This window comes from Neopsephotus bourkii, unplaced genomic scaffold (assembly GCF_033783945.1).
Source record: "Neopsephotus bourkii isolate Nb327-2 ecotype Australia unplaced genomic scaffold, CSIRO-AGI_Nbou_v1 NB_1292, whole genome shotgun sequence".
Taxonomy (NCBI): domain Eukaryota; kingdom Metazoa; phylum Chordata; class Aves; order Psittaciformes; family Psittacidae; genus Neopsephotus; species Neopsephotus bourkii.
Window position 1 is genome coordinate 3,221,121 of NW_026901776.1, and position 14,759 is coordinate 3,235,879.

Sequence of the window (14,759 nt, forward strand, 5' to 3'; positions counted from 1 at the left end):
CCACAGGAGCCAGAATCTAAGTATTTCATTCAGGTAGTAGGATGATTCCACAGAGATTCCACAGAGACAGGATATATGGAAAGGTACTAAAAACCTTTAGCTGCTACTGACTTGAATGAGGTTTGCTGTTGCTTAGTAACCCTTAAAAAAAAAATACAAAAAAAAAAAAAAGACATTTGAAAGCTAGTAATACTGTGAACAGCTGGGTAGAATTCTCATACTTATAGTATTCTAATTGTCTAAAACTGCATTCCTGTGATGGTTGTACTTTACCATGTACTTCGATAAATTTAAGGTACTCTGTACAAAGTAAACAACTGATCTTCACAGAATTTTACCTAAGATTAATTCAATTATACTGCAGACCACCTGGTTTACAAGTGACACAGCTAAAATAAACTACTCAAGGCATGCAGAAATCTTAGTCTGTGCATAATGCTATTGTACAGGGCTATGCTAACTTTTTCACTTGCTACTAATAAGCCATCCCATTTTACAATTTGGAACTTACTCCTCAGAACACACTTAAAAGCCTGCAGAACTAAATGCGCCAACATCTGGGGTTCTGTAGTACAGCCATGGAATGTTCTATATTTTCTCCTCCATACAGACAAAAATGTACATCATAAAAAGAATTCTTATTGTAAAATCCTGCCTCAAGTTTGTGTAATTCTAAGCATTTATTATTAAGCTTTGCCATTCTTCTTCTTGATATTGATTCTATATCAAATGCAAATGTATGGTTCCTGCCAATATCAAGTGATGGCATGAATCTACATCTGACTGCAGAATCTAGTTCACAGATTACTGCTTCTTACAGCCTATAGTTCAGAGAAGTGTAGGTGTTATGAAGCACTAGTATGTCTTTCTTTCAAAAGGCATGCAGTAAACTGCTTATTCATCCCAATATCAAAGTAGATCAGAAAAACTGTGGTTTTCCACCAGAATTTAAGGTGCTCTTAATTAACAGCTATTCAAAATACTTCAGTACAATTCACTTTTACAACACGGAAAATGAAGTATCGTAGCATTACATTATATACATGAGATATTGTTTAAAACTATTATATATTTAAATGGCCTCTAATAAAATCTTTCATTCATGTTTATTCAATTATGATCAATTATGAATCAATAACAACATTACATTAAAAATGGGCCTGGCTAATATTCTTTCCAAAATGTACTCCATGGGGGCTGTGTGAATATTTTCTTCTTTTACTGTGGATCAGTATTTAAACAGCAGAGAACACTCAGAAAAGCATGAAGACCACCAAAGCAACATGCCAGCAAGAGTCCTGGTCCCACACAGTATCACAAAAGCAGATCCATCCCGCTGCCACTGCTCATCACAAGAGAGCAGGACTCTGCACTGCTGACAGCATATTTATAACTGCCAATCCGTTTGTTAGGTTAGACTGCTGAAATACTAGAAGTGCATATGCATGTACATTCACATTATACAACCATCTACGTCATCAAGAGTAACTGGAACAGAAAGAAAAAATATCCTTTGGTATTACAGGGAGCAATTTTCACTTTCAGCTAGATAATCCTTGTACATCTGAACTGAATTTTGAAGAGATCCTCTGCGTTTGCATCTCTTCCTCTGCGGTACAATCCTTCCTTCCTAGAACTTTACACTATGTTAGTCAAAGAGGATTCAGTGCAAACACACAACTCTAGCAGAATTGATGCAGAAGAGTTAATACAGCTAAGTGGTTTTCTCAGATATACACAGAGCATTGCAAACAAATGGAGAGAGATCCATAGCACCATCTGACAAAGGAAGCTTTCATGAAACAGACCCCAAATTTTAGGAGGCTAAATATTCCAAATGCCAAACTCCCATTCCTGACAGTTAAGAAGTCTGTATGTTATCCAGTAAAAGCTTCACTAACAGTTACAATGGCTTTGTAAGATGCTTCTATACCTGTTCCTACAGCTCCATTTCTTGGCCAGCCTGCTTTCCTACACTAACCTCAGGCAGACCTCACTCTCCAGATGAAGCTACAGTTCTCAAATCTGCTTCTCAGCCAGCTCAGCCAGAAGAACTAATGTCCCCTGTGGCTTCCCGGCCAACCTCATTCCCACTGTACCTATTCTAATTACTCTTACAACCAATGCATACTTTAATAACTGGCTCAACCTTTTTAACTCCAACTTCTTTTTTTTTAAAATAGCTAGTGGCAAGCAAGACCAAAAATCAAAATCCTCTTCTGACCCCTTCGCCATGGAAAACTGTACATGAAACAATTCACTTTGCTGCACCATCATCTCAAAGATTTGTTTGAAGATGTTTTTCTTCAGCAGCCAATTTCCTCCTACTACTACTAACACTCTCAAAAGTTTTCCTCCCTTATTCATTCTTGTAAGATTCATATTACCACTATCAAAATCCAGACTTTTCTTGCCTTGATCAAAGTTGACAAAAGGCAGTTTCCTATATTTCTGACTTCTTCCCCTAACACTGCAATCAGTTTCCAGCAGCAATAAATAAAATTTACAAAGGAATAATGGAAGCCATTCCAGACAGTGCATTGCAAACTCAGCCCTAATGGCTTGCTCATCTGTCGAAAATAGTTTGCTCTGTTTTACCAAAATAAAAGATTTTTAGCTTTTCCACTGCTCTGAAATGTCACTGTCATGCCTCATTTTACCCACCTGTAACACACAGAATAATTATATGCATCTCTTTTGTAAAAGCTTTATTTTTTAGAGATAGAGTTGAAAACCAGCTATTGATCACATTCTATATTATGTATCTTTACCTTTCCCCAGCACTTTGAAAAGTTTTATAGCATGTAAAAAAAAACAAACGTTCTGCTGCTGACTTTATTCTGTTCTTTCTATGCTTGACCTGACATTTAGATTTGTAAATAGACTTTTTTTATATAGCTGGTGGCAATCAAAGAATCAGTATTCTCTACCAATCCCCTTGCCATGGAAAATAAGCCCAGTTTCTTCTCCTTTAGCAACTTTTACAGACTGATGTGTAGAATCTGCTGTAGTACTTCCTGTATTAAAAATTACAAGTGTGTTTCAGTAGGTTTATGATTCTTGAATTGGGAAAATAGCCACATTATAACAGGTTGTATTTACATGCAAGTATTTTAATGTGGCCTCATTATAGTTCATATCAGCTTTGGTGGAAATCTATCAAATGTTATCGTATGATAGAGGTTACTATAAAAATTCCTGCAGTCCACAGAGAAGGTTGTAAGTCAGAAGAAAACAAAATTCAAAACTCCAAAACAAACAATTTCTGACTCCGTATTGCATGTCACTATCAATAGCATCATTGTTTCCATAGCTACAAATGTAGACTGCTTCAAAGGAAAGAAGCAGAGAAACTGAAAATGACAATGCACAATCAAAACAGGCACATACAGTTTTCAGACGGCACATGTGGGATGGAGAAAGGAAGTAACATGGAGGCACAGAATTCTTTGGGGTTTTTGCATTTGCCAGTAATGCCAGTGATCTGAGCCCATTAAGCTCAGAACAGTAAGCAGCAGTAAACCTCTCTCACTGCAGTATTCACTTGATACATTTCTACACCTAGTGGAAGGAAAAGGAGAACAGAAAGGATGGAAAATACAAACAGGAATCTCCAAAGCAAATAGACATGACAGGTGCCTCTTTCCCAGAGTTAGCCACCTGCAGACTCATATTGACGTATTTTTAATCAGGTTTCCTTGGCATTTTCAGCAGTTCTGTACAGTTGTGAAGTCAATCAAATCCTCTATACTGCTCTTATCACAAAAGATGCCAAAACATACACACTACACATAGTAATAACAACAACCATTCCAAGAGAGGACACAAGAAAGTGAATGACTTGCACAGGAGGTAAATACCAAACGTTAGAATGTAGAGGGAAACATGCAGTCTCACCATATGAAAGGCACTCCACAGCATGTAGCAACTATTCTGTCCTTCAGTACCAAGTTCCTGCCCCCCTAAATATTGCCTATGTAACAGCTTACTTAACTATCAACCAACTGCTCCAGAACTACATCATCATCCTCATAACACTCATAGAATCACAGAATCGTTTAGGTTGAAAAACACTTTAAGATCGTTGTTGAAAAAGATCTCAAGATCATCAAGTTCAAGCATTAACCTAGCACTGCCAAGTCCACCACTAAACCATGTTCCTAAGCACATCTACAGGTCTTCTAAATACCTCCAGGGACAGTGCCTCAAACACTTCCCCTGGGCAGCCTGTTCCAATGTCTGACAATCCTTTTGATGAAGAAGCTTTTCCTAACATCAAAACTAAACCTCCCCTGGCACAACCTGAGGCCATTTCCTCTTGTCCTACCACTTGTTACTTGGAAGAAGAGACTGACACCCAACTCTCTACAACCTCCTTCAAGTAGTTGTAGAGAGCAATAAGGTCTCTCCTCAGCCTCATTTTCTCCAGGTAAAACAACCACAATCCCCTCAGCCATTCATTGTACTGGATAGGGAGGTAAATTTTGCTCTTCCTACATCTGGAATTCCTAAGGTGGAATAGACCTTTTTTCTGTCAACTTTATAATGGTGAGCATTGGAATAAAATCAAGACTAGCATCCAAAACTCAGACCAGTCCCACCCTTATTCTGAGAAGAAGAAACTGCATAATGTAGAAGGTATACAGTAATTTAATTAAAAACAAAAAACACTTATCTCTAGTACCTCAGACTACCCTGGCATTTACAATTTAGTAACAAACCCAGTATTTTCCACTGGAAGCAAGATGCCTCCATAGGATGTGATGGCATATTCAGAAATGCATAGTGTCAGACTAATTCATCCCTTATCAAAGTGAGTGACAGAACTTAGAAAAATCCTACCTATCATGCCCTTTCTAGTCTCACAGGCTCTAAGGAATAGTTATCTGCAATACCACTTTCTTCACGCAATCGTTTTTAAGGGAGCAGTTAATAAGCCACATGAGAACACAGTATTACCTACACACTACACTGGAAGTAGTCTCTGGTACAAGCAGAGGAGAGAAGGTCGTTAGAAGATGGTGGTCACTATTTCCTCAAATGCTGTCACTGCATGGCTATTGTTCCTTTACGACAACATTTGCAAGGATCATGCTTTGGAGGCATAGCTTCTATGAAGAATATCAGATCACAGGAAACTAAGAAGCTTGAGATTACAAATTCAGCCCTTGCTATACATGAGTACTGGCATATATAACCTTCAACAATTGTCACAAGAACAGAGCAAACACCTTATTATCTTCATTACAGCACTGAAAGCCCAAATGTTAGTAATTCCGATCAGCTTTGGCAAAAGCTACTTTAACACTCAGGGCAGTGAGGAAGGTAGAGAATTAAAGTCTCAGCCACAGAATTTTACTATTTAGACAAGGCTAATTTTATTGCTACAAAATAAAGCTATCATCTCTTAAATGAAGCTAGCTCAGACAGCAATACAGTAACCGTTAAACTTACAAATTAGAACTCCTAATCCTTGCAACATGTTTGACTAAAAAACTAAGCAAAGCACAGACCAGAAAGACAAACAAAGGTTTAGTGGGACCAGCTGTAGGTCTAAAATGGACATTCCTCAGAAGACAAGTCTTATTCTTTTAATTACCTGAGCCATGCATTTGATTAAAAGAAAAAAAAAAAAAGGCAAAAGAAGGTGAGGCTCTAAAAAGCTGCACAACATGGGCCTTAGATTACATCTCAAGTTTATACTTTAAGACCTGGCTTACAGCAGTACATGTTAGTGTTGTTGAAATCTGAGATTTCTGTGAAGAACTTGTGATGTTAAAACACTACAGATTCCAGTGCCTTATCTCTTTTAATTGCTGACTGGAATGGACTCTTAGAGAGGAAGTAAAAGCAGGGGGTTTACATTTTTCATGTTTGCTTCAGGCTACTAGCAGAAAAATTCAGGACTTTTTCTAAGGTATGTCAGTACCAATGATGTGTCACATGTCATTGCTTTATAATTAGGCTGATAGCCAAAAAGAATAATGCATCTGACATTCTACTAAAATAAAAACTATCCCCCAAGGCATAAAAACACTGACACAAGCATCTTAAAAGGCAGTGTAAAAATGATATAAGGATCTATTTATCTATGCTGGTGTCTTTACATCACAGCTTCAAATAAGTAATTCTAAGGTAGGTATTCTTTGAATATTTAATTATCCTATGCCGATTAAAAAAAAAAAAACACAAGAAACAAAACCCCAAAAATCATATCTGAAAGCAAAATGCAATGAAACTCTTATTTGACTATGAATACAACCTACTATGAGAAAAAGCAGCTATCTGCAGTCTGTATTACTCTAGATAACAATTCGAAAATCCATCTCTCCTTAACCCTTCAAATAAGTAACTAACCACAAATCAAATACATTTTAGTAAACAGAAAAGCCCCCTTTTTTGAAGTGTTTGCAATTAACGTATAATAGTGATTCATTACTGCATCTGTAAATACCAGAACTTTATTCCACGCAAAATTTGTTCGAAAATGCTCCTGACAGAATCAGGGTTTAGGAAAGCCAGAGCTGCAACTCCATGTAGTTTAGAACATGTAGAACATGCTTAGTTCAGATTCTATCTGAAAGTTGGACAGACTAGCAGAATTGCCAGATTAAAAAATTGTGCTTTATAGCCAAAGTAATCATCTTCACTCAACATGGCCAAGTTTTAGTTCTTCATTAACACAAGTAGTAAGAACTGTTCCGTATATTCCTTGCAGGTACACATATCAAAATGTGTGCTATTCCAAGTGTTGATGTTGTATAAACTACTGGAAGAAAGCACTTCTGCACCTCTGGATTTCCACAGCATTACTCAAAATACAGGACTTCAAATTCAGTTTCCTTCTGAAGCCAGCCAATAGCACATTTGTGTTTTTTCTAACAACTATTAATACTTTTCCAGTTAAAAAAAAAAATAAAAAAAAATAAAAAAAGTCCTTCATGAAGCTGGCAACTCTAGCTCTTTGTTCACTCAGCACAGTGCTTTCATTTCCAGCACAGTGACAGACAGAGGAGCATTGTGTTTTCAAATGTATTACAAGGAATCCTGATTTAGTTGTTGCTATTAAGGAATTATATTCAGAGATGATATATTCTGCAATTATTTCCACCTAACTATCCTCCTCCTGCATTCCAGACACAAAAATTATAACACATTTGATTACAGCAATATCATACCACACAAAAGGCAGGTGATTTTACAACTTCTTTAACAGTTATCTATTATTTTGTTGCCTATTCCTTGAAAACTGCCAAATGAAGGACTACTAAGTCTGCTGTAACATCAGTGTGCACAATCTTAAATGATATTTTGATTCCCCATGCTACAAAAATAAATTGACAGGTACAAAATTAAATATTGCAGGTAATGCTGTAAAAGGTCAGCGTTCTTTGGAAGTTTAATATTCAGTGTACTGCTTGCACTTTAGAAGCAACAAGGGAAGGACTACTGCTACACTGGAAGACACAGACTGATACCATCCCTTTCTCACAGACAACTGCTATGAATTGCTGAGCATATACCTGAGGTTTTGTGCCCTACTCAGCTCCCCATTTTCAACATTTGCCTGTACAACCAGGATTCTCATCCCTTGCCTTGACAGTTTCATTCCAATCTGGAAGCTGCTCAGGGACAATGTTAATTTTCAGCATAAGGTCACTCTAAGTACAACAGGTCACAAGCCTGACCAAGCAAAGCCACCATGGCAGAAGAGAAACAGTTTCTGTGTTCCCCCTCTGTGTACTAAATAAGCTGATCTGAGTGGAAGTACACAACAAATGCGCAAATACTCTGTTTAGAAAGATCAAAAACCTGTAAAGAACAATAAGAGCTTTGGTATATTGCTTTTAATACATGCAGCATGTTTTCACATATAAATTCCTGCACACAGTTGCATTTTGAAACAAACCTGTGGTGTTAATGGCAAGGTAATCCTGTATTTTTATAGAAGTGCATTCTTACATAGATAGGTAACTAGTTCATAAATACATTCACATATGTAAAAAGAGCCTAATCTTTCAAAACAGCAAATACAACCAACTAACAAACCAGCAACTTACTTGAAAATAGGAAGATAAAGAATGCATCAGACTTCAATTTAAGACTATTTTTTAATTTCTGGGAAAAGAACACTTACCGCCATTACCGATGATACCTCAGTTCACCTCAAAGACTAAACTCAGTATATACCAAATACTTTCTACTACAGTTAACTTGCTAAAGGAAAAGTCAATGCTTCTAACAAAGTAAAAATATTGATTTTTCCCACATGATTAAAACCAACCACGAATAGGTTAGAAAGCACAGTGTTCTACAAATAAACAAGTAGTTGCTTAATTATGTATTTCAGTTTGAGACAGCAAATCTGGGTTTTCTCCATTATTATTTTATTCTTTTTTTATGAGCACAATTAAAGCTTTATAAAAATATGAAAGTATAGACATATCTCAAAATTCCCAAGCATTTACTGTCACTTAAATGAAAGCACAGTGGCCAAATAAGCCCCACTACTGGAGTTCAATGTCTGGAAATTTGTATATCGATGCTATTAGAACAACTATGTTAGACATCCTTCCCAGGGAGACTCCGTGGAGTGCATGTGTTTTTTTTTAAGTTGTAGCAACTGCAGATAATTAATATCTTTAATCAGATTTTCCCCTCATATGAAATAAGTTAATGGTTCCAATTTCCCTGCACTCTGAAAATCTTGGCCTAGACACAGAAATATGAAATATTGTATTATACAGTTAATATTTAGCTTTAGAATATAGGAATTCATTTTACAGACACATTTAACAAGTGAACAATTGAATACAGAACATGTTCCAGTCTCTGGCAGATCACTACCATAACACACCATGCGTATCAATGCAGAAAATGAATGAAATACATCACATATAGTTGGTTGAAAACCAACTGCTTCTGACACACATGTATTTTACCATTTAAAAACAACTGATCCAGCCATTTCTCAAAACAAGAGTCATCTAGTAGTACCTGGGATACAGATCTACTTTGCACATGGCATCTAAACTGTGTTAAAGCAAAACAAATGTTAATAGACACAAAATACTCCTGATTAGTGGCAGGTGATCACTTTCTGAAATCAGGCTGCTCCATTCAACAGAGCACAGCAGCAGTCAGTATCTATTCATTAAACTGAAGAGAAACAACAAAAATAATGACCTCACTTGCTAGGCAAAAGAGCCCACAATTTCACCGTTTCCTGAAGGCCCTTTCTCAGCTTTTATAACACAAAGGCTTACCTTTCTGTACACCAACATGTTTGGGGATTCATCAGCCACCCCATTGCTGCTTTGCCCATAATTATTTCCTTGTGCCATGTCCCACAAGTTTGATCCTCTTTTGAATGTCACACTGTAAAAGGTAAAAGTGGTTTCAGTGAAACATCACATCTCCTTCCTTCCCTGATGATTAATGGACCTGACTTTCTACCAATATACTATCAGAACAGGCGTATGCTCTTACTTCAACAGATATTTACATTGGAGCAAAGCTGCTAATTCACCATTTACTGTCACAACTCTTTTGCCTGTAAATAATGAATGCAGTATGTTAACCTAATTTAGACACTAATGAATTGTCACTCTGAATGGCTCCCTAACATACCATGAACAACCCCATCGCGAAGACACCTCCTCACAAAGTACTCCTCCCTCCCCTGACCAGGCTTCTTCAAAGGACACCCTGCACCCTCCAGAACACAACAGTTTTGGAAGGGCTGGCTCAGCCCACCACTGCGCATCCGGCAGTGCTCTCTCCTCAGGGCTCGGGCCATAGCAACTTTCACAGCCGTCAAATGCACAAAAAGCAAACCAGATGCTTTAAACTTCTTTTTTATCCTCCAGCACGTGCCTGCTGTCACACATATACCGGGGGAGGGAAGCAGGTGATGAGGATCAAGGAAGAAACAAGCCAGAAAATCTTTCCGGTTGCTTTCACCTAGTTTCATCGTACTTCACTGCAAAACGCCGGCTCCGCCGCCAGCCCCGTCTTCTCCCCGCCCTCCCCCCGGTCACACGGGAGCAGCACCAAGCAAGAGCTCAGATCATGCCGTAGCTCCGGCTTTGCACGCAGGTGTAAGAATGCGCTCCATCTACAGACCACACCGGAGAGCAAGGAGGGATGAGCTCTACTCCAAACACTTAGCTCCAAAGCCCTCCCCTGCCCCCAGACCTCTCCCATGCGGGCTCCACTGCACCTAGTCCACAGCTCCGGCTCTCTCTGCCCTGCCCCTGCAGTGCCCGTCCGTGGGTGCCTTTCGGCACCAAATGACCGGCAGAACCCGCCGGGAGCCCGGAGCGACGCCCGCGGCTTCAGCACCGCGGACAGCGGCAGCGCCCCCGGGGAGTGCCGTCGGCGGCGCCCCGGCCTCCCCCCGCGGGCTGCACGGGGCGCGGAGGGGCGGCTCGTTTACCTCCTGGGCCAAGGTCACTGCGCAGTGGCCGCGGCTCCGTGCCTCCTTCTGCTGCTCCTGGCGCCCCGCGCGGTCCGTGTCAGCCGGCAGCGGGCGGAGGGACGCGGCGATCGCTCATCACACACACGCACACACGCACTGCGGGCGGAGGCGCCGCTGTCGGTGCCGCCGCCGAGGCTGCGGCTCCCCCTTGCTCTGCCGGAGCAGCGGCAGCTCAGCTCAGCTCCCTCCCCGCAATGGAGTGGCCGTCACGTGGGGGACGGGCACGTCAAAGGTGCTGCTGCCGCTGCTGTTGCTGCCGCTCTGCCACACAGCAGCAGCCCTCCTCCTCCTGCTGCCGAGCTCGGCGCTCTCGGCTTGCTCACCGAAAACAGCGGCCAAGAAACTGCAGCTGCCAGCAGATCTGGCAGCAGCCCCTGTAAATGAGATTAGGCAGCACTGGAGGGCTGGGCAGGAAGAGAATGTGGGCTAATGGGATAGGGGAAGAAGGGGGGGGCAGTTGGTGGTGGAAAGACATCGGGAAGGAAAGTGTGTCGCCGCCTTCTTAAACCTTTACTGACAGCTACGGGGAATTTGCCTGTTCCTCTGCCTTATACTGGACACTTGACGTATTTTGGGGTTTTTGCTCAGTAAGAGCTAAGGAGAGCTTGTGCTGTGTTGGCACTGCAGATCTCTCTGAGCAGCAGAACGGAAAGAGCAAAGAGCGAGTCTGCTCCAGCCAAATAGGAAGGAGCCTTAAGGACATCTCAGGACACGCTCAGGGCTGTTTCGCTATGTCCCTAACTTGTGAAGGCTTAGCACTGGCCAAGATAAAAGAAAAAAGATCAGGCCCCTAAGTTTCTTTCATGACATATGGACAAGAATGCTTTGATTTCATGTAAGGGCTGAAATGCCCAGAACTCAACAGCCTCAAGAACACAAAAGATACATAACTGGTTAAACTTTGGAATATTCCCATTTGAAAGTCTTTTTCTGGAAACAGTAGCTCTTAATACAAGGATGGTCTTGCAGGAGAACTCATCATCCCTTGTGCAGTGTACCTTAAGTGCACTGGTAAATTAAGCAATCCAGCACCGTGCTTTTCCCACATACTGCATCATCTCCACTCTTACTTTTTCTACCTTTCTTACACCTCAGAGACAAGCAAATCAACACTATCCTGCTAGAAGTTTGCTATTACAACTACAACTACTTTTAACTACTCTTCCAAACATTTTGGAGGCCTTCAGATATTTTAACAGAGAATGTGATAACTTAGCTAAGGCAACATCTGGTAATCACAGTAGCCACAACAAAATATAGGAGAAAGGACAGGGCTAATCTGGACTTCTTGGAGAGCTGATGAAGACATCAGCTTGATAGTGGTCCTACAACAAACATCAAAGTAATGAAAGATGATCTCAAACACTAATAGGAATGTTCTTCAGACAGATAAATAGTAAAAAGGTCGAATAACACAGCATACAGTAGGAATCAGCAACTCAGTTCAATAAGATAAAGGAAAGGAGCTCCGCAGCAGACAGGCACCTGTCTTGACTTTACAAAGGATAAAATAATTTAGTGTATCAAAAGGAAAAGGCAATGTGGAAACAAACGGTGTGAACAAGAAAGAGATCTGGAGTTCTGAGGTGGAAGAGAGCTCAACAGAAGTGAAAGAATTCAATAGCACAAAAGGAAAGTGAAGAAACGTCAGTGGTGAAAACAGTGGGCAGAAAAAAATTATGAAGCTAAAAAGCAAACACAGCTAAGACTTGTTCCCATTAAAATCCACTTGACACAACAGCATCTTGATGAAGCTAAGCAAGAAAACATGAATCAAAATACTAATCTTCCAACAGACACCGTGATCAAGTCCAGTTCCTGTTGAGAAATGGGTACCAGCAATAAAGACCTCAGTCTATAACTTTCTTAGCTTTCACACTGACATCCTAAATGAGCAGCACTGCAGCATTCAGATCTCACAGAGTTGACTATGCAGGACTGACAGCTTCACTGGAAGTCAAGGGAAATGCCTCCAAATGTTAAGAAGCAACACCCTTGTGGTTGTATGGCATCAAAATAAACTCAAAATTTATGTATCAGACTGGTGTACAAACTTCTTTTTGAGACTAAAAGTGGGAACTGCACAAAATACACTCTAAATGCAATTTTACCCTAGAGGAAGGATAGGAGAAAAATCATTAAAAATATAATACCCAGATTCCTTCCAGTTGTTCTGCCAGCCAACACTTAACATAGTAATTGCATTAAAGGGCAGAAAAATCAAACATTAGCAAGTTTCCAATAAAGTTATACAGTTGTTTTCTTACTCAGCCTCATCTTGTTACTAATGCAAGTGAGAAAAAAAAAACACAAACAAACAAAAAAAACACCAAAAAAACAAAACAAAATAAACAAACAAACAAAACAACAGAGAAAATGAAACTGTTGTACAGCAATTCTTGGATTACATACATGTTGTGTACAAGAAAACTCCAATCTACCTATTTACTAGAAGCTATTCAGAAAATAGATTTTTGGCACAGGTTATGTGTCTTTGAAAAACTCCCCAAGAAACCTGCCTAATTTAGGCAGCAACATTTCCAAGCTTTTATTTTCTGAGAATCTCTTCAAAATTAAAGGCAGAGGTATCCCCAACTGAGTTAGATTTTGGCTATACTGCCTCCAGTCTTGCTTTTGCTTTAACCATTCTGATTAATTTTGCAAATAAAGTCAAACACAAAATGCTTTACTAGTTAGGTGAGGTTTATGTATTTTCTTTGAAAATAACCAAATTTAATTATCATAAATGAAGTTCTAAAGCAAGTATGTAGACAGACTTGGACCTACTGAAGTCAATATGTGTTTGTCCAGTAACATCAAAAGGAGCTATATTTCACACACAGTCTTTAATCTTGTCCTCAGAATCAGAAGAGTAACTCAAATATCCCAGGGATGTGTCCTGTAACTCAGACTTGCTATGCTGAAGCACATAAAAATTTTTTCCACTTCATTAGCATGTCCACTACCAAAATGAAATAGAAGCTCTAAATGCTAAAAGGGTTAAACCAAAGAGAAAATCATAAACAGCCCAACAGAATTTCCTTTTTGTCATTACTTTGTGGTGAAAGAGACACCGGGCTTGACTATCTCCATAAATGCAAGTTACAAAGAAAGCAATTTCTTCTAAACATATGTAACTTGATAATCTCATTCTACTACAGTTGAATATGTTTGTTCAATAGCCTATAAAAGGCTTTAATTCATAAATTACTTACACATCTTTCCCACGTTGAGAGTCATCACTTATCTCATACATGAGCAGCATTAGCATCCCCAGAAAGCAAAGTCTGCCAGAAGAGGAATGGCCTGCTTCAAAATGCAAGGCAAAACTACTCATTAATAAAACAAAGAAGATGGGAAAGGCTGCCAAGGGGCAGCTTTATCTAACAAGGCAATAAAGTACACATAATTTTGCAAGGTGGTAACTACATTTTCTGTGTGTAGTTTGCACCATCAGTACAACTCAAGTATTCCACTAACATCATATGCCATCGTACACATAGTACATGGGCATTTTTAACTCAAAATATTATGTCCAAATGTATATGACAATCTATCCAGATGTGAAAGAGATCAGGAATTCTGTTGTCTGTCCTGCTGACCAGTGCTGTAGCATTGTGTCAATATGCTGCCTATATCCATCAATTTATCCCATCTTATGCCTAGACCAAATGTTCCTTGGAGTAAAGACATGCTGTGCAAGCTCTTAGCACAGCATGATCTTGCTCCATGACCAAGTTTTTAAAACATTACTGCATTATAAACAAGCATATTTAAATTTACTGAAAATTCAAACATTCTAGTTACCCAGGCTCTAAATACTAGCATGAGTTAGTACAGTGCTACCTTAAAGTATAAAACACAGGGTTTTTTTTCCACTAGCCTGGTTAAGCACAGAGAAGGTCTGTCTACTTTAATTGAACTGATATATTTGTGACCCTGCAGAACCACAAGTATTTCACTGCCAGGCTCTGAACTGGAAGCTAGTGATTCCAGGCCAAATTCTTGACCTTTCTTATGTGATTTGAACACCTGCTCCTTCAGGAGTGAATTGCAATCAATCCATTTAATGTAGGTCTTCAAATGTCATTCTGATGATTACAGATTACAGTATATATTTGTGAGAACTGAACACAGGACTGAAGCTTCACTGCTTCTTTCATGGACCTTTTTTTAAGCCCTAGGCATTTGGTTTGTCAAAAACTGAAACTGCAATTACCTTTGTGAATTTATGACGCTGAACAGCAAAGCTATTTGTACTCTGTTGGCTATAGCAAGA

General features: G+C 39.5%; 1 protein-coding gene across 7 annotated transcripts in view; it reads right to left on the reverse strand.

Annotated features, from left to right (window-relative positions):
• Positions 1 to 13,777, reverse strand: part of RGS7 (regulator of G protein signaling 7) — a 254,779-nt gene extending 241,002 nt beyond the window's left edge. For 2 of the 7 annotated variants that reach the window (XR_009727293.1, XM_061365741.1), the window contains exons 1-2: positions 13,696 to 13,773; positions 9,267 to 9,378 (exon numbers count right to left, since the gene is read on the reverse strand). Coding sequence is in view for 5 of the 7 variants with exons in the window: in XM_061365741.1 (XP_061221725.1) it covers positions 9,267 to 9,378; positions 13,696 to 13,751 (168 nt within the window). In the remaining 2 variants the exon portion in view is untranslated. Of the gene's footprint in view, positions 1 to 9,266; positions 9,379 to 10,438; positions 10,887 to 13,695 lie in introns of those variants that run through there. The other 5 variants (XR_009727292.1, XM_061365744.1, XM_061365740.1 and 2 more) reach the window with 5 other exon arrangements.
• Positions 13,778 to 14,759: the final 982 nt, after the last annotated feature.